The sequence below is a fragment of the Thamnophis sirtalis genome, unplaced genomic scaffold (assembly GCF_051295495.1).
Source record: "Thamnophis sirtalis isolate CommonGarterSnake01/CBP01778 unplaced genomic scaffold, rThaSir2_p1.2 scaffold_7, whole genome shotgun sequence".
In the NCBI taxonomy this organism is placed as follows: Eukaryota; Metazoa; Chordata; class Lepidosauria; order Squamata; family Natricidae; genus Thamnophis; species Thamnophis sirtalis.
Window position 1 is genome coordinate 93059047 of NW_028261387.1, and position 25537 is coordinate 93084583.

A 25537-nucleotide genomic window follows, 5' to 3' on the forward strand; every position below is an offset into this window, starting at 1 on the left:
TAGGATGTCAAGCCACCTAGTAGGGCTGTGTTACCTATTGTCTTCATCTTTTCATCTTTCTCATTATCTTAGCTTCTTATAACTATAACTTTGTTATTTGTATCTCATGGTTTATGTTGATTGCCTTTATTTAGTATTCTATTATGATTTATCTTGTTTATTTATTTAGTATCTTATGACCATCACTGAGTTTGTATCTTATGATTTACGATAAGTGTATTTTATGATTATGATCATGATTTATCACTTGTTGTTTGTATGTACACTGAGAGCTTATGTACCAGACAAATTCCTTGTGTGTCCAATCATACTTGGTCAATAAAGAATTCTCCTCTCTTCTCTTCTCCTCCCTTCCCCTCCCCCCTCCCCTCCCCTTCCCTTCCATTCTTACTAATTTATTTTTGCTGAAGTAGAAAATGAAATGCTTATTTTTTTATAACCACAAGAATTACTCTTTGAAAAATAAAATCATGTTTTTCAACTCAACATATCAGATAGAAGGCCCAGTCGAGTGGCATCAAAATCTGGATATAGTTGATGCTTCTAACTTGGACCCCATTTGAGCCAATTCAGTGTATTGAATGAAATTGGTGTTTTCGTCTGATGAATGATCTGTGCTAGGAACTTCAGTAAGGGATGGAGTAGGGTAGAGTTCATTCCTATTACTTCTTTTGCAATGCTCAGTATTCTTTAATACCATTAACAATGATATCTTTCGGCAGTACCTGACAGAATTGAACCTTGGAATGTTTTCCCACAGTGACTTTAGTCCTTTCTCTTCTGATCAATCTAAAATGTGTTTTTGTTTAACAAGATGGAATCTGAGTTCAGGTTTTGTATAGGGTTTCTACTTCATACCTAAATGGAATATTTGGGACAGTTAATTTAGAAGTTAGTATTGAAGTGGCATCAATGTTCTTGTGTCCTCAAGCCCTGTTGTACCTGCTCATGTACTGTAACATTAATAATGGACCTAGTTATATTCATAATAGATTATAGTGTTGATCAATAGGGTGTTATGTTTGTTAATTTTGTTTAAAATGCAGAGAATGAGAACAGACTTTCATTTTTTTCTCATCCTGTGTGTGTGAGGCGGTGTATGTGTGTTTGTGTGCGTGTTTTCTTATTTATCAGTGGTCCCTTGCCAATAAGACAACCAGTCTTCTTTCATTTTTCTTACTCTTGGAAACACAAGGTACATCTGTAATCTTGTGCACTCCTGCAGGGTCATTGTGTAATATCTTAATTGTCTTATCATCCTTAGGGAACTCTTGACAAAGTGAACTGGATGTTTAAGTGCGCTCCAAGGCCTTGGGTACAATGGCAGCTAGAGTCAGAAAAGACATGTTGGTTCCTGGAATGCAGCTTTTTCTTCCTTTAGGCTTTACATAGATAACCATCGTAGAAGAATTACAGTAGTTATTTTTCAGAAAGGGCTGTAGCTGTCAGTGTGTGTGTGTGTGGCGCAGGGACGGGGGGGGGGGGAACCTATTTGGAAATGAGTGTTTTCCTCCCCGGGCAAAAAATAAGGTAATACCCTGGAAATATATTTCTCCTCTTACAAAAGATCTTCCTTTAAAATTTGAGCACATGACCAATGGGGATGCTGAAACAGTCATAAGTGGTTTCCCTTGCCTTTGATTATATGATATGCTTTCATATAAAGTATGGTGAATAGGTCTTATTATTTGTAATCAGAGTTTCAAATATTATTATTTCTGCTTATCCAGAGTTAAGCCATTCACAGCTTTACATTTGTAGTATTTGTTTCATTAGCTCATTATTGTAATGTAAAAATATGAAGTAGTCAAATTTTCTACAACTTAAAAACTAAATATTTCTGTACTTGCCTGCTTGATTTTTGAAACTTCTAAAATGAGGGAGGAGGAGGAGATATACAGTATAGCATTAAAACCTATTAATCATATCTCTTTTGGTTTTTTTTAGAAGAAGCTCTTGTCTGCCTAATTAACTTAGATAACCTTATAATCTTCTTTCAGCTCCTTCTATCAGCTTTCTTTTTAGAAACTGCTCTAGATATGGGTTATGCTCTGATGTAGTACCCATAAAGTACCGCTTTTATAGGAACAAGCATAGAGTTATGGTGAAGTTACTGTCTTGGAACATTTTTAATACAACCATACACAATATTTAGTGGAAGGGATTGAAATCATTAGGTCCCCCCCAACTTGAGATGCCTCTATATTCTCTACTTATTCTATATATTACATAAGTTACATAAATAAGATCCAGGATAATAAGATGAAAGTTTGCACACTGCTCTTCATTTTTTGCATTGGAAGTACAAGTTGTAGAACTGTGTTTTCTTGGCATCCCTAATGCTTGAACAACTGCTTTGCATATTTGGTACACTTCATTGTTATGTTCAAATCTTGGAATCAAGTCTTACATTTCCTTCAGCCATATCATGCTGTGCTGCTGTTGTTTCTTTTCATAAGAATCTGCTATAAGTTTTAACAGTATTTTACAATAAGGTGCTGTATAGTTCATTTCTTTCAGCACTGATGCTTAAGCTAGCAAACCATGTTAGATTTCAGCATGATATATGAATTAGATTACATCTTAATGCGGGAGATTGAGAAATGATTTTCCTTACATGCTATATTTTCTTGAATGTCTTTCTATAGAGTAAGTTATTTGCTATTAAAATGTAAAACTACTGTGATTCCAGTGAGCGCTTACGCTTGGTTTAGCTACACTCAGCTCTATCTTGGTGCATGTTATTTTCTCCAGCAGTAGGAATATTTTATACTCTTCAGCCTGTATAATCTATGGGACATAGGTACCATAAAATTTAAATTCATGTAACATTTCATTCTTTTTTTTTTTAATGAAATTGACATTTTTCCACTGGTATTTTAAGCAAATCTTCATTCTTATTGATTGAGATTCATATATATTTTGTTATGAAGCTGTGTTACAGCACATATCCAACTTTGGATGATACTGGAACAGCTAAGCAGGGTCAGTTCAGTTACCTGGAGGAGAGACCACCAGGAAATCCCAGAGTTTCAGTCTATTTTGAGAAGTTTTTTTTTAAAAAAAAACCCTCCTACAGGCACGCAGATGGCTTCTGTATTGTTACTGAAAAACAGTCTTGTAAGTCGCCAGGCATCAAGCTCAACTAGACAGGATAATTATGACCCTTCCAAAGCATCTAATAAAAAAGCAGACTGCATCTGTTGCACTCTTTCCTCACAAATACTGATTTTTGTGGTAAGAAAAAAGATAGGATCAAAGAATAGAAAAGGACAATTATGTTATACCTCGAAGACAGTGACATCTGAACCTCTTTGTAAAATTAATTATCGAAGCAGTTTGATTTTATAGAAGAATCCCTCTCTGGAAACATCTGAAAGTCAGCATTTGACTGAGAGTAACTTGAAAATCATTGTTGTTATGGCATCATTTTTTATTTCAAAAAGTTTTGAGAAACCTTTTGGAAAAGCGATACTTGAAAATATTTTGAATGCTACTGAATGCTGAAGAAAGATGATGACGGAATAATATGCCAATATCAAAGGGCATCTGGAATTTGCTCTCATCACCTTGTCTCCTGGTTCCCTCTGCACTTTTGGGTGGGGAGATTATTTAAAGTGACCTGTGGTCGTGGACTGTTTTGTCTCCTCGTTCCCTCTACGGACAGAAGATTTAAGCTGCAGCAGTCCATTCTCTGACTTTTGTAAAACCATCAGCTGATGGTAATTCATGTGGGTGAGATCCGTTTCCTGTGTTCCTCAGGGGCTGGCACCCAGTTGAATAATTCCAGGGGCGAATGTAATGGCAAAATGGAAGTACCACCTCCGCAGCTGGTTTCATCACAGCTTGCCACTCAGATCTCCACTCCCATCATTACCACATCTGATAACGTATCTCCAGAAACTCTTAAGAGAGTGTTATCTTCAACTCAGGTAAGATAATAATTGACTATGATTATGCTTTATGGGGCCAGGTATTGTCAAATATTTGGGAGATACTTAGAATTAATCCTGAACCTGTGGCCTGAGGTAGCATACCGCACTTTGTTAGATGGGGTAATATTTCAGAATTATTAAAATACATTATTTACCTTATATTGGTAACACTATACAGTAGTCCTCGTCTTATGACCACAGAATTATTAAAATACATGATCTTATATTGCTAACATTATACATTAGTCCTCGACGTACGACCACAATTGAGCCCAACATTTCTGTTGTTAAGTGAAACATTTGCTAAGTGAGTTTTGCCTTTTTTACGACCTTTCTTACCCCAGTTGTTAAAGTGAATTACTGCAGTTGTTTAGTAACACAGTAGATAAGTGAATCTGGCTTCCCCATTGATTTTGCTGTCAAAAGTTTGCAAAAGGTTTGCATAACCTTGGGACACTGCAACCGTCATAAGTATGAACCAGTTGCCAGGTATTTGAATTTTGATCACATGATCCTGGGGATATTACAAAAGTACACGTGAAAAATGGTTATAAGTCACTTTTTTCAGTGCTATTTAACTTTGAACGATCACTAAATGATCTGTTGTAAGTCGAGGACTACCTGTACACCTCTTTTGCCTCTTCTTGTAAAGGCTAAGGATATCTTTGTAATGCATAGATACATGGTGATTTATGCCTTCCACTTCAAACAGTAGTGGGTCTGCATTAAATATGTAGACCAGTTAGACAGCTATTTTGTATTTACTTTTCTGCAAATAAGCCTAATTGAAGTCAATGGATTCTGGAGTTAACGATATTACAAACATGAAAACACATTTGTTTATTGCTTAGAAATACAGGTTTTTATTGGACAGATTTTATTTTTAGGTTTTCATTGGACAGATTCAGATACATTTGGAAGCCAGCCTTATACCACAGGTATCATAAAGCACAAACCGTTGTTTAGATAAATATATGATCAAGATATATGGAATTATTTTAGGCTTGCCATTATTCTAAACACAAACACATGAGAGAAGTACTGTTTGATAACTGTAAAATGTAATTTAAAATTCTGTAAAATGTAGGTTAAAAGACTTACATTTAATTTTTAGCTAAAAGTTTCATAGTGTTCTCAGTGATTAGTGTCCTGACTTAATATCTGCTAATCCTGTAAAGAAGAACGATCTTTCACATGAGATATACAGTATTTTTCGGATTATAAGACACACGAGGGTATAAGGTGCACCTAGATTTCGAAGAGTAAAAGAAGAAGAAAAAATAGATTTTGGCCTCAGTGTGTCCGATTTTTGGCCTCCCCAGCCGCCTTGAGCACTCTGCAGGCCTCCCAAACCCTCTGCGCATCCCGTTTTTGCAAAAAATGGGCTCCTTTTTTATCTCCCGAACCCTGTGCACATTCCATTTTTACTCTCCCCAGCCCCCAGGAGCACTCTGCCGGCATCCCAAACCTTCTGCGCGTCCCATTTTCACCAAAAATGGGTCTGGTTTTGCCCTTGTTTGGAAATTTCAAAATAAATTATTCAAATTTGGGGATTTTTTTTCTGTTCAGGAACAGTATAGGAATAGTTTCATATTAGGTTGAATAAAACAATTTTGTAAGAAATTCAGTAACGTTCTCTAAAAGCAGCAAGTGAGAAGGCATGAGAGAGTTTCACTTTCCCCTCTCACCAGCTGAGTCCTCTATAAATAGAACCAATACATTGGAGAAGGTATTCCAAATCTCTTCACAGCTAGGAAGCATTGTGGGAGCTCTTGAGCACTTCATTACATGGAGTCCTGTTGGTTGTTTGGAGGTGAAAATATTTGTGTCCATGCCGAAATGGGATGTATAAGATTTTCCCTTCTACTGCACTTAAGAAATCACCCTCAGAAGATGTTTTATAGGTGGCCAATTCCATTCCCCCAGAGCAGTTTTTTTAGCACATGGTGGGATTATAGGAGGGAAGAGAAAATTGCATTGCATGGCCAAAAATCTATGGGCTAAATATAATCTATTATCTCCTAAACCCTAACCCTAAATTTAGCTAGTTCAAGAATTAATGAGTAAAAACACTAGTGGCCAGAGAACCAATGTGGCACTTTAATCCTCTTTGATGAATGGCAAGATGTAAATCTATATAAATGTTTCAGTTTCAGTTAATCAAAATTTATAATGAAGTAATTAAGACAACTGTTGCTATACTACTACTTTTTAATAAGGAAATTTAATACTTGTTTTACTCATAGCCTAAAAAAGTGCATTGATATGAAATTATAGTCAACTCTCTGTCCAAGTATTAAATGTAATATCTAAAGAAAGGTTTGATTTCTGTATTATTCACTTGAAACAAGGTTGATTTTAAGAACAATAAAATTGAGCAAAATTATAGATGTTCAATGACTTGTTCTTGGAATTTGGATGTCCAGGAAAAGCATGCTTAGCTTTTGGGGATAAAAATAATATTGTGGAGAAGATTTATTAATATTTATGAAATTACAGCCAGATTCAGTACCAAATTATTTGTGAAATAGATATTATTTGTATCTTTAGTGCTGCAGGATATGAAAGAATCAAACCAAATACAAGGAATTTCTGACTGTTCATTAATTTAATCATGCTTTTCTATTTCAGATCACTCATGATAGATTTCTAGCATTGTGGCGTTTAGATGGCTTTCACACAGGTAAATGGGGAAAAAAAACACAAAGCTCAGTCATGTATGATTCTAAGTATAAAAACTAAAATTTAATGTATTCACTCCTGTTTTAGATATGAATACTGCACAATCTGAAGACATGGACTTGGACCATGAAGATTTGTTTTTTGGGTTTTCCAGGACCCAGGACACTGTGCTGTATTTCCTGCAGGAAATTTTTTTAATGTTTGACAAAACTAAAGGGACATTTCCAAGAACACACATTCCCTATGATTATTCCTCTTGATATGACTGACTATCCTAGGCCCAACCTGACTGGTTCTTCTGAGCACACGTCTCCTTGCCCGCTTCCAGTGTTCAAAATGTCCCGCAAGCTTCACACTAAAGTCAAACATGGATCGGCATGAAAAAACAACCCCTTTCAATTGGAAGAAGATGCAGTGCCCTCACGGCCTCAAATTATTTCGAGACAAAACGGACTTAAATCAGCATTCTATGTCTGTACACTCCAGCTAATGTCTCTTCTTGTGGGAAGGGCTTTCTTTCGTACTTGGAAAAACCTGACTACTCATAAGAAAGGTTGCTATCTAATTTCCACGCAGCCACCCGAAGAACGTCTACGACAGAATATTGAAAATCAGGAATATGATCTTAAACTAGGAGTGGCATGGAATTCAGCTCTTCAGACCTTGAAATACCTAACACCTCATCTGGGTAGTGTACAGGTAGTTCTCCATTTAACAACGGTTCATTTGCTGCCATTAGAATGTCACTGAAAAAAGAGACTTGTAACTGGTCCTCGCACACACAACTGTTGCAGGAACCCCACTATCAAATGATCAAAATTGGGGCGATTGGCAACTAACATGTATTTATTCAGGGATCACGTGATCACCATTTGTGGCCTTCCCAGCTAGCTTCTGACTAGCAAAGCCAGTGGGGGAAGCCGATTTACTTAACAAACTGCATAACAACCATGACAAAAAAGGTCATAACATGGGATGTACCTCAGTTCACAACTGCCTTGCTTAACCAAGGAAATTCTGGTTCCAATTGTCGTAAATTGAGGGCTACCTCTATTAAGTTTTGCTGGTCCTGCGGTATAAATCTTTTTAATGTAAAGTAAATCCTGATTAACATCAGGTACAGAAAGGGATTGTTTACTCTTACCATTTCTAAATTCTATGCATAAATCTTAAATGTGAAAGTTTTAATTTTTTAAAGATTTGGTATGCATAATTTTTAGAGAAAACATTTAGAATATTTTTGTACTATATTTTCACAGTTGGTTTAAATTATCTATAATATATTTCATTTTAACGCTGTGTGATATCAGCACTTTGCAATCCTAGTGTAATTCTGCCTTAGTAGCGGTATACTAGTTAGAAGTACATCTGCGTTGATTCTTCAACAGAGTAAAAATACATTAACCATATTTTAGAATAGAATAGAAGAATAGAATTTTATTATTTGTATGCCGCCCTTCTCCGGGAGGACTCAGGGCGGCGAACAATTCAAAAGGGGAAAAGGGGAACATAAAACGAACTACAGATAATTAAAATAAGCAAGAGTCACACAACCATACAAGTCGAGAGGGGAGGGAACTCATCACCCCCAGGCCTGCCGGCAAAGCCAGGTTTTGACGGCTTTTTGGAAGGCCTGGAGAGAGGTGAGGGTCCGAATCCCTGCGGGGAGTTCATTCCAGAGGGCTGGAGCTGCCACAGAGAAGGCCCTCCCCCGGGTAGTAGCCAGATGGCATTGGCTAGTAAATGGAACCCGGAGGAGGCCAACCCTGTGAGATCTAATGGGTCTGTGGGAGGTAATTGGCAGCAAGCGGTCTCTCAAATTTTGTCTTCATTGGAACTTTATATCTTGCTACGTTTATTCTGAAATATATTTTTCTCCCCCAGGCCTCCTGGATATGTGCATACATTCTATGTCTGTTGATGTAGGCCTACAAAATTCTTCTGGCCTTTTAAAATAAGTTAGAAAGGAAGCAGTCCATCACCTACATGAGGGTATCCAATCAAGGACTCTCTGTTTGACAGTTTAAAAAAAGAGTAGTTTTTGTAGTTCATTTGTAATAGATTGTCTGTGAATGTGGTAGGGTGATTGCATAATACAAGCCTAATTTAAAAGCATCTACAGGATGTCCTATAAAAGAGAGATAATAACCCACACACTTTATTTGTTTATAATTAACAGAACTGCTTGTTCTTTGGGACTAGAAAAGCTACTCATAACCATCATTCTGTTTCATGTGAACAGTTGAAGAAGTTAGATTGTTGTTGTTAGATTTTGTCAGGCACAAATAATAGCAATAGCACTTAGACTTATCTACTGCTTCACAGTGTTTTACAGCCCCTCTCTAAGCAGTTTACAGAGTCAGCATCTTGCCCCCTAACAATCTGGGTACTCATTTTATTGATCTCGGAAGGATGGAAGGCTGAGTTGACCTTGAGCTGGTCAGGATCGAAGGAATTGAACTTCTGGCAGTGTAAGCAGTGTTAGCCTGCAACACTGCACTTTAACCACTGCATAACCATGCCCTTAACCAGGAACAGGAATTGAATTCAAAGCGCTAAGAATCTATTCTTGCTACCTATAACAAGAATCTCATTTAGTAATGGTCAAGGTAAATTGACCCTAGATAAGGATGAATGGAATTCACCGGGGTGGTGGTGGTGGTGTTGTTGACTTATGTCTATTGCTTCGGTGCAATAATTTCAAACTGATGGAAGGGTTTAACCCTGCCCTCCTGCTCAGCCTGCTCATCTCCTACAGATTTTATCCCACCTTTATTACTTTATCAGTACTGTAATCTAGGTGGCAAACATATATACGGTAATACTCCTTCCTCCCACTATTTTCCCCACAACCCGCACCCTATGAAGTGGGTTGAGCTGAGAGGAAGTGACTGACTCATGATCACCAGATGGCTTTCGTGCCTAACGTGGGACTACAGTTTACAGTCCCCGGATTTCTGGGCCAGCACCTTAACCACTAAACCAGACTAGCTCTATAGACAACTTAGTGATCAAACCGTTCTTTCTAAGGGTGGTAGTATCAGTGTTTATGAAGATGAACCGTAAGGATTTTTCTCATTAGTGAGAGTTGTATTTGTAGCAACATACTCTAATGAAATGTCAGGTATGGGAGTAGGAATCCAGTAGGTCCTGAAAGGAACAGCCGAACCGATTGCAATATTTAGTGTTAAAAGTTTTATTTCCTAATCTTAGGCCAACATCTACTTTTCTGAAATCCAGTTTCTTCACCCATTTGACAATTTTATCCATAGTGATTTTGAAACTGTTGGAAAATGTTGAGCACGCTAAAATATAAAAATGACCCGATCATCCCGATCCTTACTTGGAAGAAATTGTCAAAAAATCTTTTATTATCATAACCTTTTTTTTTAAGTTGATAGTTGTCAACATATTATGTATTTTTTTCATATTTATCATTTCTCCACATTGATTCAATTACAAACTCTCATTCTCCTGTACTAAAAATCAGAGCAACATTGCAAGAAGTTGTTTGACGTAATTCAAATCAATACAAGTACACAAAGGCAAACCCTGAATTGTGCTGCCCTTTATTCTTTTTGCAAAAAAGTGAAGAACTTGTATATGCGAGGCAAGGAGATCCCTAATAAGATAGCTGGATGCTACTGTGAGAAAAACACTTGACTTCTGAAAAATAATTTGGTACCTCAGGTCCTCACCTATAATTATGAAACACAACTCCCTTCAAAACTGCCAAGTCAATGTGCTTGCAGGCCCATCTGCAAAACAGTTGTGCGTAAGTGTGATTTGTAGAATTAAAGGCCTGGCTTCCAGGTCAAATTGAATATCATCTGCTTCAAGGCAAGATCAATACTTTTAACACTTAAGTCACAGAGTTAAGCTGCCAGCTGAAAAGAGAATGGAAAAAAAAACACATTGTGAAAGAGGCTTTGTGCTGGCCAAGGGTCACTAAAGACCCTTGAATAATTCTAGGCAGCTTTTTAAAACATGGATTCATTCACAGGGAAGACAATTTGGATAGTGGATTATCATGGTAGAGTGGGTGCTTTCTCTGGTAGTAAATGCACTAGTGAGGAAATTGTGTTGTCTGTGTCACACAAACTGCTGGTGGTCTTTTCTTTTTTTCCCCTTATCTATGCGCAAGTTTGTTTGGGAAAGGACTTTTGTGCAAAAGTGGGTGTCCCGTGAAGTAATTTCTCTCTTTTTGTAGTATGTTTTATTGTTTTACCCCGAGAGAAGTGATTAGTAAGTACAAGTAATTCTATAAAGCGTAAAGAAGTGAATCTGTGCAGTTAATACAATGAGGGAATCCTTTACTCTAGACTAGCAGGTTTCATATCTCCATCCACTTCAGATGGTATCTCATATAATGTCAGTTCAGGTAATGATAAGCTAGTCTTGCTAGGCTTCGCCGTGCTGTTTGGACAGGGATTTTTTTAAGCAGGACTGTCTGCATCTAGCCATGATTGGCTGAATACATAAAAGGCTGAACAAAGTCAGACCTAGTTATCCCTTGAAAGGGAGACCACTAGAATATGCTAGAGGTAGGAAAACAAATGTTAAAAAATCCTAAAAGCCAAGATAACTACATGGATGTGTCCATGATGTTACCAAGAGTCAACAGTGAGTGGAGGACTTTATCAAGACACAGAAGAAAGCAATATTTGAGGTTTGGTATGCATAACTCTTATTTCTTTCCTAGGAAAATGACCATTCGAAGTTACAACGGCACTGAAAAAGTGACTTAGGACCGTTTTTCATACTTAGAACTGTTGTAGCACCGCCATGGTCATGTGATGCAAATTCAGACACTTGGAGACTCATATTTATGACCGTTTCATTGTCCCAGGGTCACGTGATCATCTTTTGCGGCCACCTGACAAGCGGAGTCAATGGGGAAGCCACATTTATTTAACAATTATGTTACTAACTTAACAACTGAAGTGATTCACTTAACAGCTATAGCAAGGAAGTCATAAAATGGGGTAAGATACACTTAACAAATGTCTCGCTTACCAACAGAAATTTTGGGCTCAGTTGTCATAAGTTGAGAACTACCTGTACTTTCCTCTAACAGCCTCTTTAAATAAGCTATCTTGATTGAAATATATTTAACTTGGTTGTGTATAGAAGCAGAGGCACCAATGCACAATATAGTACAATACAATAGCAGAGTTGGAAGGGACCTTGGAGGTCTTCTAGTCCAAGCCCTTGCATAGGCAGGAAACCCTATACCGTTTCAGACAAATGGCTGTCCAACATCTTCTTAAAGACTTCCAGTGTTGGGGCATTCACAACTTCTGGAGGCAACTTCTGTCCCACTGATTAATTGTCCTAACTGTCAGGAAGTTTCTCCGCAGTTCTAAGTTGCTTCTCTCCTTGATTAGTTTCCACCCATTGCTTCTTGTTCTATCCTCAGGTGCCTTGGAGAATAGCTTGACTCCCTCTTCTTTGTGGCAACCCCTGAGATATTGGAAGACGGCTATCATGTCTCCCCTGGTCCTTCTTTTCATTAAACTAGACATACCCAGTTCCTGCAACCGTTCTTCATATGTTTTAGCATCCAGTGCCCTAATCATCTTTGTTGCTCTTCTCTGCATTCTTTCTAGAGTCTCCACATCTTTTCTACATCGTGGAATCATAGAATCACCAATCATAGAAGCAGCTAACGAAAAAAGTTTCAGGGACCAAATATTAGTAGAATAATTTAAAACATGTCTTTTATGTTTCTTGATTAAGGTAGTTTTCAGATATGTTGGCTACAGAATGGTGAAATTCTGTCCTGTTGTCCTTTCATAAATACTCAATCTTGGAATTCTTCACATAGCGGTTGATATGCCAAATTTCAATGATCTTTGAAAGCCTGATGCCTTAAATAGAGACGTGCAAATAATTTCCCTCCCTCCCTCCCTCCCTCCCTCCCTCCCTCTCTCTCCCTCTATCCCCCCCTCTCAACAAATAAATAATATAAATTGTATTGAGTTGAACTGGGGGGGGGGGAAACCCAAGCAAACTTTTCCCCTTGTGGTATCTTATGTGGAAATCAGTAGAAATTATTCTCAAGCTTATGAGGCCTTTAAAAGGCAACCTTTGCCTTTTAAATAGCAAATCTTTTAAACTCTTCTGTTACCCTGTTTTATGGACTACCGGTAGCGAAATGTTTGCCATGTATGCAAACATATATTTTTTTCCTGTCTCCTTCCAATTAACACAGTTAGCCTGCAATTTTATAGTCTGGCGGCTGCTAAATAATTTATTGTGCTCTTTGGCAAACAGTGGGTGGGGAAAGAAGAAAACACAGCAAGAACCGGCAGAGATCAGCAGATTAGATTTGATATTCTGGGGGGAAACGGCTTCTGGAATATTTGGTTTTGGTTCTTTTTTTTTAGGCTAAGAAAGAGACAGCAGATCACTTGCTGAGGCCAGAAGCTAATGGCTGCCTGCGAGAGGCTCCCATGCATGTCCCACTAAATTGAATTCCCCAAGGGCTGGGCTTATGCAAAATGCTCTCAGCGGGTTGTTTCCACTTGGTTTACAGTTCAGTGGAAGCTGATGATGCCAGCAAGGCTCACTCCAAGGAGTGTGTAGCCTTGCAACTTTGTTCATTGACAAGGTAATTGTTACAAGCTGTGAGCCAATTCCAAGGTCTTCCAGAGGTCATCTGGACAAAGAATAACAAGAGTTGGAGGGTCTCCTTGGGGGTCTTCTAATCCAGAGATTTCCCCAGCCTCTGGTCCTTGGCCCACTTCCGGGCCTATTTAGAATTGGGCCATGCCAGTGGTGGGCTGGAGTATGCATGTGCGCAGCTCAACTTGCACGAGTGGTGGGCCAGTGGGCAATCGTGCATGTGCGTGCTGGTTTGCTGCTTGCACAAGTCAAGCTGCATGCATGTGCGCCGCTCGTGCAACCCACTTCCACTCCCCCCCACATCCAGGCCGCCAAGCCACAAAGATTGGGGACCACTGTTTCAGTCCGACCCCCTGCTCAGGCAGGAAACCCTTTAGTATAGTAGGGCCTATACCATTCCAAACAAATCTCTTCTTAAAACCTTCCAGTGATGAAGCACCCACAACTTCTGGAGGGAGGCTGTTCCACTCCTTAATTGCCCTCACTATTAATTCCAGGTTGCTTGATTAGTTTCCAACCATTGTTTTTTGTCCTGCTTTGGAGAATAATTTGACCCCCTCTTCTTTGTGGGGAGGAAGGTGTGCTGGGTATGTTTGCCACCTTGAGTTGGTTGTAAAAATAATAAAGACAGGATGCAAATTAAACAACCTAATCTATATCCTAGGATAATTGCTGTGAGAATAAAAGGAAGGGGTATCCTAGAGAAAGACGCCTTGAGCGCCTATAAAATGATTAGATTAGGATTAGATTAGATTGTTGATTGGAAAGAGTGAAACCACTCTGAGATGCACTGCCATAGCTACTGTTTTCTCCTACCTGTTTATTCAGTCTCAAATATTATTCCTTTCCTCTTGAATCTCTGTCCTTCATCTTTAACAATCTGATATGTTTGAAGCTGGCATATGTCATCTTGACACCTAGTAGCTACCTGGAATTCTATATATATGAGGGAATAGGCTGGTTTTCTCTAGAGATGATCGGGCAATAGAGGAATAATTGCTTTTCTTGTGTGAGTGGATTTATTACTCCCTTGCATTTCTTTGCTTCTAATCTCAAATACAAAATGTTATCTTATTTCGATAATTCTTTTACTACAGAAGTCCAAATTTCATTGGGATTTTAAAATGAGGAATTGTGACAAAATCCATATTTTCTGCATTATTGGCTATAAAGTTGTTCTTGTTTTCTTCAATCCTGTTTTCTTTTCATTACCTATAGTGTCAATATACTAATTAGAGTTTCACCTGCTGGATCTTCTTTCTAAGGCAATTGAATTCTGACACTAACTGATATAACAAATTTGGTTATCAAATATTAAGATTAAATATGTGATATAGTCATAGAAAAAAATGAACATAGTTGTTTAGCCATTAATTTAGATAAAAGCCTTAGGACCCTTAAAGATTCATACGTATGGGGTTATTATTAGCTCCCTCTAAACCTGATTTTTTGCTAGCAGATGTTTATTTACCCAAGTAGATAACATTATCAGTATGAGTCAGTGAGAGGTTAACTGCCTGTTTACATGCAGTAGTTTGCTCTGGCAGTTTTGGTGGGGTTGTAGTTTCTTCCTTGGTGGTTCCTTGATCAAAGAATTGTTTTCTGCCTGATTGTTTGTCTGATGTTGATCCCTGTTTATCTAATATTGACTTCTGTGGAGAAATACTATTGCAGTCTTTTTGCTTCCTTCCTAGGTTTGGCACTATCTCTTTTTAAAGGTGTGTAAATGTGGTTTGTCTCTATGTGTCTGTTGATGGATGATTTGTCTGAATGCCCAGCCTCCAGGAACTCCTTAATATTTCTGGATTCAATCCAAGATGTTAATAGTTTTCCACTTGAAACTGTGATTGAGAACAGCCCATGGGGTTGGACTGTGGTTGAGAATAGCACATGTGTTGTCAGATTGTCTTTTCATCATGTCTTCTGGCAAGAATTTGGGGTGATCTGCCAATCTTTTGCCTGCCGTGAGTTGATTATGTACTAAAGAAATAATCCTCAATTCATATTTATACATATAATAGTTTGTTTAGTGGCTGTTCAAAGTTAGAAAGTTCAAAGTTACAAAGCGGCATTGAAAAATGTCATCACCATACCACCTTTGCAGTTTCCCCATGATCATGTGATCAAAATTCAGATGCTTGACAACTGGTTCATATTTATGACCATTGCTGTATCCCAAGGTCATGTGAGCCCCTTTTGCGACCGTCTCACAAGCAAAGTCTCCCTCAACAACCATATTACTGGTATTAACTTAACAGAGTTGAAGAAGTTTCTTGGATGAGAAGCGAAATGTCCTCAAAGAAAAAACCAGAAAGTCCAGTTGCCTGTTGGAAAAAAAAACACCTTTGGAACAACTTAAAAACTGCAGTGATTCATATAGCAATTGCAGCAAACAAGGTTGTAAAATGGGGCAAAACTCACTTAATAGTTGTCCTGCTTAGCCACAAAAATGTGGAGTCAATTGTGGTCGTAAGTTGAGGATTACATGTACAAGTGAGAACTGTGGGGTCAGTTAAAGTTTTCCAGGGGTAGCCAGTGCTTAACACAATGGCCTTCCCTTGATAGGCCCAGTGTCTCTAACCCAGTGTTTCTCAACCTTGGCAACTTGAAGATGTCCGGACTTCAACTCCCAGAATTCTGGGAGTTGAAGTCCAGACATCTTCAAGTTGCCAAGGTTGAGAAACACTGCTCTAACCCATAAATCATTCCTTAAGACAGAACTTTTTCTTGAGGTATTTGAAGTTTAATGTTACCTTTCCCAATTGATCACTTTGTCATGTTGGTTGTTTTTTTAAATCAATTTTATTGCTTAATACTGTTCCTCGAAGGGCCATTCTAAATTTATTTTAAGGTGTAAACCTCTGAGAGTCATTCCAGATTCTAAGACAGAATAAGTAAATTTCTTTGCAACATAAAAGTACACACTATTTCCATTATCTTGCTGTTCATTTCCAGAAAACAATATAAACGCTTTAAAAATACTTAGAAATAATGTAAGCACTTGAAAAAAAAAACCAATGAAACTTCAAAACAATAACAACAAGAAATAAATCAGGCAAAAGATAATATTCTAATCCAGGAACAACCAAGGAGGAGACTGCACCCTTACCAAATTGGCAGTATAAGCTACTTGCAGCTAACCTCACACTCACTACCCCTGATAATGTAACCTAGCTGGATAATAAAATGTCTGCAGGCAAACAACTAAGTTCAGCACATCTAGAGATATTTCTATTGAAATAAGTACATTACATTTGAAAGACAGTGAGTGTGATTCCATTAAATGAACAAATGTTGATTTAAATTACCCGTCTCCCACAATTAGCTGAACCTGCCCATTGAACTGGAATACCTATTCCACCAGCTGGAATAGGTAATCCAATACATGTACAGCAATATTTTTGTTCAATTACCTATAATTTTAAATCTATAGAAATTATTGTAATTGTTAAAATGGTCTTTCACTAAAGATTCTTATTCCATGCCTCATTATATAATCAGTCATCTAGCACAGAATGCTCGAACAGACGTGTAAATAGATATTACATTTTATAAAACAATATTGATCAGATGTTGCTAGAGGAGATTCTGAAATACTTAAGGGTGTTGGCCCATATCTGGGCCTCAAAGGATCTTTTAAACTTTTTCTTTTTTCTTTTAGCCCTTTCCCTGAATGAGGAAGCAGTTAAGTTATGGCTCCAATTCTTTCCTTGCAAAATGTAGTATGGTCATCAACACAAATAAAAATGTTGAGCAGGCAACAGAATTTCATTTTTTGATGTGAGCTAGTGTGCTCATGGTGTGGACGTGGGGACTCTGTGGCTAAGACGTTGAGCTTGTTGACCAGAATGGTCGGCAGCTCAGCGGTTTGAATCCATAGGCCGCATAACGGAGTGAGCTCCCATTACTTGTCCCAGCTTCTGCCAACCTAGCAGTTCGAAACCATGTAAAAATGCAAGTAGAAAAATAGGAGCCACCTTTGGTGGGAAGGAAACAGCGTTCAGCATTTAGTCATTCCGGCCACATGACCACAGAGACGTCTTCGGACAGTGCTGGCTCTTCAGCTTTGAAATGAAGATGAGCCCTGCCCACCAGAGCCAGAAATGACTAGCATGCATATGCAGGGGAACCTTTACCTTTACCTAGTGTGCTCACAGTAAAAAAAATGACAGTTATATTATCTTTAAAATGTTGAAAACTTACAAGATAAGCTAACAATTATTTTTCTGAAGCCAAACCCAGAGACAGTGCAGAGATTCTCTGAAAAATGATCAGATTGGCTATTTTATTGTTTGTTTGTTTGTATCCTGCCTTCATTCTTTTTACAAAATTGTGCCCAAAACCTCAAAAGAGAGAGCTGTAACCTGAATTGCCATGTGCTTCTTTTCAGTAAATGAGTTCACAGTCATCAGGAAGAAGTTCAAGTGTCCCTATTGCAGCTTCTCAGCCATGCACCAGTGCATCTTGAAAAGGCACATGCGATCCCACACAGGAGAACGACCCTACCCGTGTGAAATTTGTGGGAAGAAATTCACCCGACGGGAGCACATGAAGCGGCACACTTTGGTAAGCTGGGACCTCTAGAGACGTTGCAAAGTGGGATAGAAACTTGAGATCTGCAAGAAAGAGGATGTGGGTGAGCAGAGGGATGATTGACTGAGATATTATGCCCACAGCTTTTGCTTCCTCCTTTCTATTTATTGGGGCATAATTTTTACCAACATCGCATATAGTGATGGATTTAAAAATTTGTAACAGAACTATGAAAACATTAAGTACGCTCGAAACAAGAATATGGTTTTGTTTTTATTTATTTCTATTCTGCTTTCATTATATTTTTATAAATAGCTAGCTGATAACCCGGTGTAGCCCGGGTATGTTTTTATCCCAATCCTGTATTAGAGGGAGCCCCCTTGTGGAGTATTGCAAAGCTGTTACCATGGCAATTCCACTGGGCTGTACAGTAGAAGCCATTTTAAGGCACAACAGGCTTATCTTAACAGAACTTGAATCCAAAATGCACACTATCACTGTCAAAAGTACTGTGACTTGACACTATAGATATAATTCAGTCCTTTTCATTTCAGCGGCCCAGGAGTTCTGGAGTTATGCTGGAACACACACGGACGCAGACACACACACACACAGACACACACACAGACACACACACTGAGCGGTGTTAAGGGTGTCTTACCCCCATAGTATTTGTTTCCAGAGAGTAAGTCATCTGTGTACCAATTTTGGTTGAAATTGCTTGAAGCATTCCAGAGTTATGCTGGAACATACACACACGTACAGCCATATTTACATAAATATATACTCAAGGTGGAAAGACACATGGTATTTTTTTCTCCTCCTATTTTCCCCATAACAATCCTGTGAGAGAGGAACTGGCCCAAAGTCATCCAACCAGCTTTTGGGCCTAAGGCGGGACTAGTACAGTCTCCTGTGATTGGCCAAAGTCACCCAGCTACAATAGCTTTCATGCCTAAGACGGAACTAGAACTTACCATTTCCTGGTGATTGGCCCAAAGTCACCCAGCAGGCTTTTGTGCCTAAGGCAGGACTAGAACTCTCAGTCTCCTGGCTTCCTTAACCAGTAGACCAAATTAAAGAGTAAAATAACATTAACAAGGCATGTTCGATATGAACAGAATCTACATATTGACTTTGAGAAGCAGGTTTTAAAAACCCATTCCTGGTATGTGTGAGCAGCGTTCTTTCTTATCTGCCACTTATCCTATAAAACTGACAGATAGTTTGTTTTGTTGTTGAAAATCAATAGGTTTATAAAGTAGAGCAGTATTTTTGCCAAATTATGTGATCAGCATTTAGTAAGATATACGTGTTGGTAGAGAAGATTGCTTTGGGGATAAGTGATGCTCCAAAGATTACTTAAGTAGCTAAATATTTCCTTTTATACTACAAGAGTACTTTTCTAGTTTAATGGTAATCATGGTGGCATTTATTTTTCATAGTATTACACATGACTTTTTCTGAATTCTTTTTCTTGAGTGAGCTAAAACTACATACCTCCTGTCACTTTCAGAAATGAACCATAAATAGAAATAAATTAATGGGAAACTTATTTCAGGAAGACTAATTAAGCGATCTGCCTGTTATCTGGTGATAAGATATTGTATTACAGATAGTCTTTGACTTACGGCCACAATTAAGCTCAAAATACCTCTTTGCTAAGCCAGGTAGTTGTTAAGTGAGTTTTTGCACCATTTTATGACCTTTTTTGCCACAGCTATTAAGGCAAAAAAGTTAATCACTGCAGATGTTAAGTGAATCATACAATTGTTAAATGAATTCGGTTTCCCCCATTGACTTTGCTTGTTGGAAGTCAGGGTGTCAATTTCCAAGCACCTGAATTTTGATCCTATGTCCGTGGGCATGCTGCCATGGTCATAAGTGTGAAAAACAGTTATAGGTCACTTTTTTCAGCGCCTTTGTAACCTTGAATCAGCATTAAATGAATAGTTGTAAGTCAGTTCCTAAGGGGATGCGGTGGCTCAGTGGCTAAGATGCTGAGCTTGTCGATCAGAAAGGTCAGCAGTTCAGCAGTTTGAATCCCTAGCACCGCGTAACGGAGTGTGCTCCCGTGACTTGTCCCAGCTTCTGCCAACCTAGCAGTTCGAAAGCAAGTAAAAAATTCAAGTAGAAAAGTAGGAACCACCTTTGGTGGGAAGGTCACAGTGTTCCCTGCGCCTTTGGCGTTGAGTCATGCCAGCCACATGACCACGGAGAGGTCTTCAGACAGCGCTGGCTCTTCGGCTTTGAAACGGAGATGAGCACCGACCCCTACAGTCGGGAACAACTAGCACATATGTGCAGGGGAACCTTTACCTTAAGTCAATTTCTATACTATTTTAACAGTAGCATTTTTCTAGAAAAAAAGTCTTTTAGTGGTGTTTCAGCTCCAGTTCACACAACACATTGAAGCAAGACAATGAAAGCCCTAGCACCGTGATTGCAAACTTATGGCACGTCTGCCACAGGTGGCACGCAGAGCCATTTCTGAGGGCACATGAAGTGTTGCCCTGTTAGCTCCAGCACGCATGAGCACGCTGGCCAGCTGATTTTGGCCTTGATTTTAGACCATTTTTCGCCCTCCATACCCTTCAGGAAAGCCTCCTGAAGCCTCCGGAGGGAGAAAAACAGCCCAACACAGAAACTAGACGTACGAAGGCTTCAGTGAGGCACAGGGGGAGGGCATTGCATTATGGGTGTGGGCATGCCTGACCCCTCCTATGCTCCCCAAGCTTTTGGCACGCCTCGACAAAAAGGTTAGCCATCACCACCCTAGCAGGTTTAGTGTTAAATCTTGGTTATAGTTTTTAGTAGCATGTCATATCATGCACATTCGGTCCATTGGAATACTTTAGGAGTCAGTTTGGACTTAAAACCAGGTTAAATCATTAACCAGTTAAATGTGCTTTATGAGTAGACCAGAGTTCTCCTAATCCATCCCCACACACTCCTCCCGTATTTAGTTTGAAGAAATCGGTGGCCTCCTGGCATCAGAATATTTCAAACGCTTCAGATTTTTAAAAGAGAAAAAAAATGTGTGTGAATATTGAATGGAAGTCTCATATCGGTCTTTCAACCATTCCCAAGACTTTTGTAGCAAGAGCCAAACATAGGAAGCGCATCCGTGAAAGAAATCCTGTTTCCTCCCAGCTGTTCTCTGGATATGGGGGCAGGATATTTTGCAGACAGGCTGTCTTGCACCCAGTTGCCTCCTGGAAATGGCGTGTCTTCCTTCCCATGGGGAAAAACCTTTCAACGCTCAGCTGATAACGCTACTGTCTGCTTACCGCAGGTGCAAGGTTGCATCTTGCCTTGCCAAATGGCGGCGTTTTGTAGATGAAGATGGGCAGCTAGCTTGCAGTGCTTCAACAGCAATGTTTAGGGGCCACTACACTCTGTTGCCATAGTACCCAGAACCTGCTGCCTTCTTCCTTCTCTCTGCGAATCCTTGTCCATTCGGATGACTGCCTCGGCCATCTGGACAAGGGACCAATTGCTCCCAAGATGCCCCTTGATTTGCTCCACTGGGGCGGGCTTTGGGTAGCCCGAGACATTAATTCAGCTACAGACACACATGCCTCCAATCTCTTCTTTGTTCTTTCTTGAAACTAAACTCACCGCAGTGGTCGAATTTCAGGTACATTTAAAATAAAAATAAAAATCGGAAGATTGCAAGGCATGCACAAGGGGGACAAGCTATCATCAGTTGATAATGAAAACTAAAAACTATCTGCACAAAGATGCAAAAAAAAGGAAAATGCTTGTATATTTATGTCCTTTCAAATATATAGGGGTTGTTTTTTGTGGGGAAAATAGCAACTGAAAAGAGTAGCCCTTGCTGCTCTCTGAGCTTGGTTGTTTTCTTGCAGACATTTCATCACCCAACTAGGTAACATCATCAGTGCTACTGATGTTGTTATTAGCACTGATGATGTTACCTAATTTGAGTAATGAAACCTCTGCAAGAAAACAACCAAGCTCCAAGAGCACCATGATCCCTCAAGGAATATTTTGTATGTTCACCGCCTTGACTTACTTACAAGGTAATAAAGTTGCGATAACACACTATTTCATAAAGAATATTTATATTTAATTTGTGCTTTGCTATGCTTTTGTGGCATAGGACAGATAATAACCAAGGCCTTTGGAGGCAAAATAAAATGGAATTAAATCAAAATAAACATTTGTTTATCTGTGGTCACTTTGACAAAATATACTTAAAAGTTTCCCCCATTTTTGATTATATCTGGCAACAAAATGCCTGGGCAGGGAGAGAATGATTGGCACAGATTCTGCCTGTCGAGATATATAGTTGTGTGGAGACTTGAACAATATTAAGACCAACACAATTTAATCTCGGCAGTACTTAAAAGAACATAACCAGGGTTTGATACAATACAGGTAGTCCTCGACTTACGACCACAGTTGAGCCCAGAATTTATGTTGCTAAGTGAGAAACTTGTCAAGCGAGTTTTGCCCCATTTCACGACTTTTCTTGCCACATATGTTAAGTGAATCACTGCAGTTGTTCAATTAGTAACACAGTAGTTAAGGGAATCTGGCTTCCCCATTTTCTTGGCTTGTCAGAAAGTCTCAAAAGGAGATCAGCTGACCCCCGGGACCCTGCATCCGAATGTAAATTAAGTGTGTTGCTTCAGTTGTAAATGTGGAAAATGGTCGTAAGTCGCTTTTTTTCAGCGACATCACAACTTTGAACGGTTACTAAATAACAGTATACAACAAACTGTCCTAAGTCGAGGACCCCCTGTATAAAGTATATCAGTGATGGCTAACATTTTTGTCATCGCATGCCGAAAGCCTCCCTGCAGCCTCCTGGGATCAAAAACAGGTCGCGGGGAGGGGGGCTGTGCTACCCCCCACACATGCGTGCATGTCTCCCGCATGCGCCACGCTCCTGCGCATGCATGGCAGTGACCTGAAAATCAGCTGGATAGTGGGAGGCGCATGCACATTGGAGCTGAGCTGGGGCTACAGCTCGCATGCCCGCAGAGAGGGCTCTGCGTTCCGCCTGTGGCGCGCATGCCATAGGTTCGCCATCACGGACCTACATTATACCCCGAGGGCATTTTTCCTCCGCTAATTTACCTGCTTTAACTTTTGTCTTCCTTCCCAGGTTCACAGCAAAGACAAAAAATACGTCTGCAAAGTCTGCAGCCGGGTGTTCATGTCCGCCGCCAGCGTGGGCATCAAGCACGGTTCCCGCCGCCACGGCGTGTGCACAGACTGTTCCGGTCACGGCATGGCTGGCCGCTTGGAAGCCGGTGGGGGAGACGGGTCCCCGGATGGATTGTTCGGCCCCGAGGGCCCTTACGCTGAAGACCCCGACGACCTCAAGGCGGAAGGAGACGAGGAGGAGGAAGACGACCTGAAATGGAAAGAGGAGATGGAGATTTCACAAGACGAGGCCATCTTGGAAAACGACAAAGATGGCGCTGACTCTGCCCCGGAGAACCCTGGGGAGGCCGAGAAGGATTTCGCTTGGATTTCTTAGGGATTTTGGTGGGGGGGTGTTTCCTGCCGGTTTGGGGATCGCACGGTGGAAAGAGCTGTATCAGGAAAGCTGCAGCAGCCTCGCGATTGTCCCCGTGTATAGAAACGTACTATGTGTGAGGACCTTTTTTTTTTTTTTTTGGTCGAAGATAAATTCTCTGTCGGATTTTTTGCATCAATAAGCATTTTCCCTCGATGCTGTCACTTCCTTCTCTTAAATCCTTCCAACCGTTTTAAAAATAGGAAAAGAAGAAAATAATAATATATATATTATTTTTTCCACGGTCAAACTTAACACAGAGAGAATATGTGCTTCTCCAACAATAATTGTCAAAAATGTTTGAAAATAACTACCCTCCCGCAGCAGGGGAACGTGGTATCAAGGTTACCGGTGGTAAACAAAACAGTGGGAGCGCTTGAGAGCCCAGCCGGAGAGAACAATAGGTCTGACCGCCTGTAGCAGCCTTCTCTAGAACTGTTGTCCTCTTTCCCTGAAGTGGGCTGATCAAAGGATTAATTTAGCCCACTGGCATTTGAATAACCTCAGGTTGCCTCCATTTATAACTTGCTTGCTAAATGAGGGCAGAGTGAGACACCCACGCCACAAACATGCCCCCTTGTGGCTGAGTCTCAAAAGAAAATCCACTTTTCTGTCTTTGGATGTGTCTCTTTCTCGCTCGTTCAGGGACAGAGGCGATGTTGGAACCGAGCATCGTGGCCGCGTGAGGAGCCAAAAGGTTTTCTTGGCCGAGCTCCATTAAGAAACGGCTGGGTTGGGTTGTGGTTACTAAAGCCACGCATCGAGTCACTACGTCGGCTGGGCCGATCTTTGCCGTTGGGTCGAGTGGGGGGGGCCTGTACAGATTGTCTGTGGCACAGTCCCCTCTCAAGGCATGAGTTCTAATCAAGACCACATCAATATAGCAAGCATCATGAGCAGGAAAATTCCACTTGGTTTCCCAGCCTGGATAGCAGATGTCTTTGACCGCCCTAAGGAAATCTCACATATTCCTTCAAGAGCAGGGGTGGGGGTTTGGGCAAACCGGTAGCTCCCACGATAAGCTGGGAGCGAACTGGTTTGCTCCAATGATCGGTTGCTCCCCCCCCCCCCCCCGCTCTGTCCTTTCCTTTATTTCCTGCTTTCAAGCTCAACTTAGCTGTTCTACTTACCATTGCTGACTTGGTAAGTAAGCAGCAGCTGAGCTTCTAAATGCTCCCATTTTCAGCACCGTGTGCGCAAAGCACATGCTCACAAAGTGCATGCTCACCGAACCGGTTGTTAAACCGGCAGCACCCCACCACTGTCCAAAGGCCTTAGTACCTCTTTACCTGGAGTTTTAGGATCTGCACATTTGGGGTAGCAACCTTCTGTATTTACACAAGATATTTCGTGTCCTTTCTTCTCTGTAATGATTGAATAGGATTTCTGACTACTTTTCTGGGACAGCTTTAAAAAAGGTCATTTGGCCAATAATGCTTGTTCTTTCATCTTTGCCTCCTGCACTGAAGCAGAAAAAGTGCATCTGAAAGCTCTTAGCTGCAGAACCTGCAGTTTCATTCCAAATACCGTGAGCCTCAAAACCACTATCTTAAAACTGACTTAAAAAAAAAACAAGTTAGAGAGGTCAAACAGTTAAAGGTGCTCTGTGTGTGTGTGTGCGCGCGTGCGTGTGTGTGTGTAACAGGATCTGTGTATTGTCAGATCTGATAACCAAGGTAACATATCATAATTTCTAAAGAGTAATATATCCTTTCCTTCTCTGGCACTTTTTCTAACTTTTGGAATCTCTGAATGTTTTAATAATGTAACCTAAGGAGTTGGGAACATCCTGGTTTCAGAGTTTTGTGTCATTTTCTCTATTGCTTTTCATTTGTAGCTTCTTCATAAGTCAGTGGAGGAGGGAGAAGTGTACAAGAATGAACGACACCTGGCACGGTTAATCCTCCAGAAAGAATCGCACGAATGTTTCTAAAAGAGAGAAAGTGAAAGAAAAGCATCCTTTCCTAGTTAAAGAACTTCCTATGCAGGTTTGTAGAGGAGCACCCTTGGCTTAACATACCAAAAGCCAGTTAGAAAATGAGTGCCGAAGTGGCGCAGAATTGCAGGGGTTTGTACTTACGGTTATTTTAAATTTATTTATTAAATTTGTACGCCGCCCATGGCTCTGCAAATAACTCTGGGCAGTTTATGATGTTACAAACAACTGAATAAAACAATCACAGAATTGGAACATTGCAACATCGAA

General features: G+C 40.0%; 1 protein-coding gene across 2 annotated transcripts in view; it reads left to right on the top strand.

The window, feature by feature from the left end:
• Positions 1–25537, top strand: part of ZBTB46 (zinc finger and BTB domain containing 46) — a 52055-nt gene extending 26518 nt beyond the window's left edge. The window contains exons 4-6 of one of the 2 annotated variants that reach the window (XM_014072978.2): positions 3763–3932; positions 6567–6618; positions 6705–6935. In XM_014072978.2, coding sequence (XP_013928453.2) covers positions 3763–3932; positions 6567–6618; positions 6705–6877 — 395 coding nt within the window. In that variant the 3' untranslated portion in view covers positions 6878–6935. Of the gene's footprint in view, positions 1–3762; positions 3933–6566; positions 6619–6704; positions 6936–17634; positions 17811–22914 lie in introns of those variants that run through there. The other variant, XM_014072980.2, reaches the window with a different exon arrangement.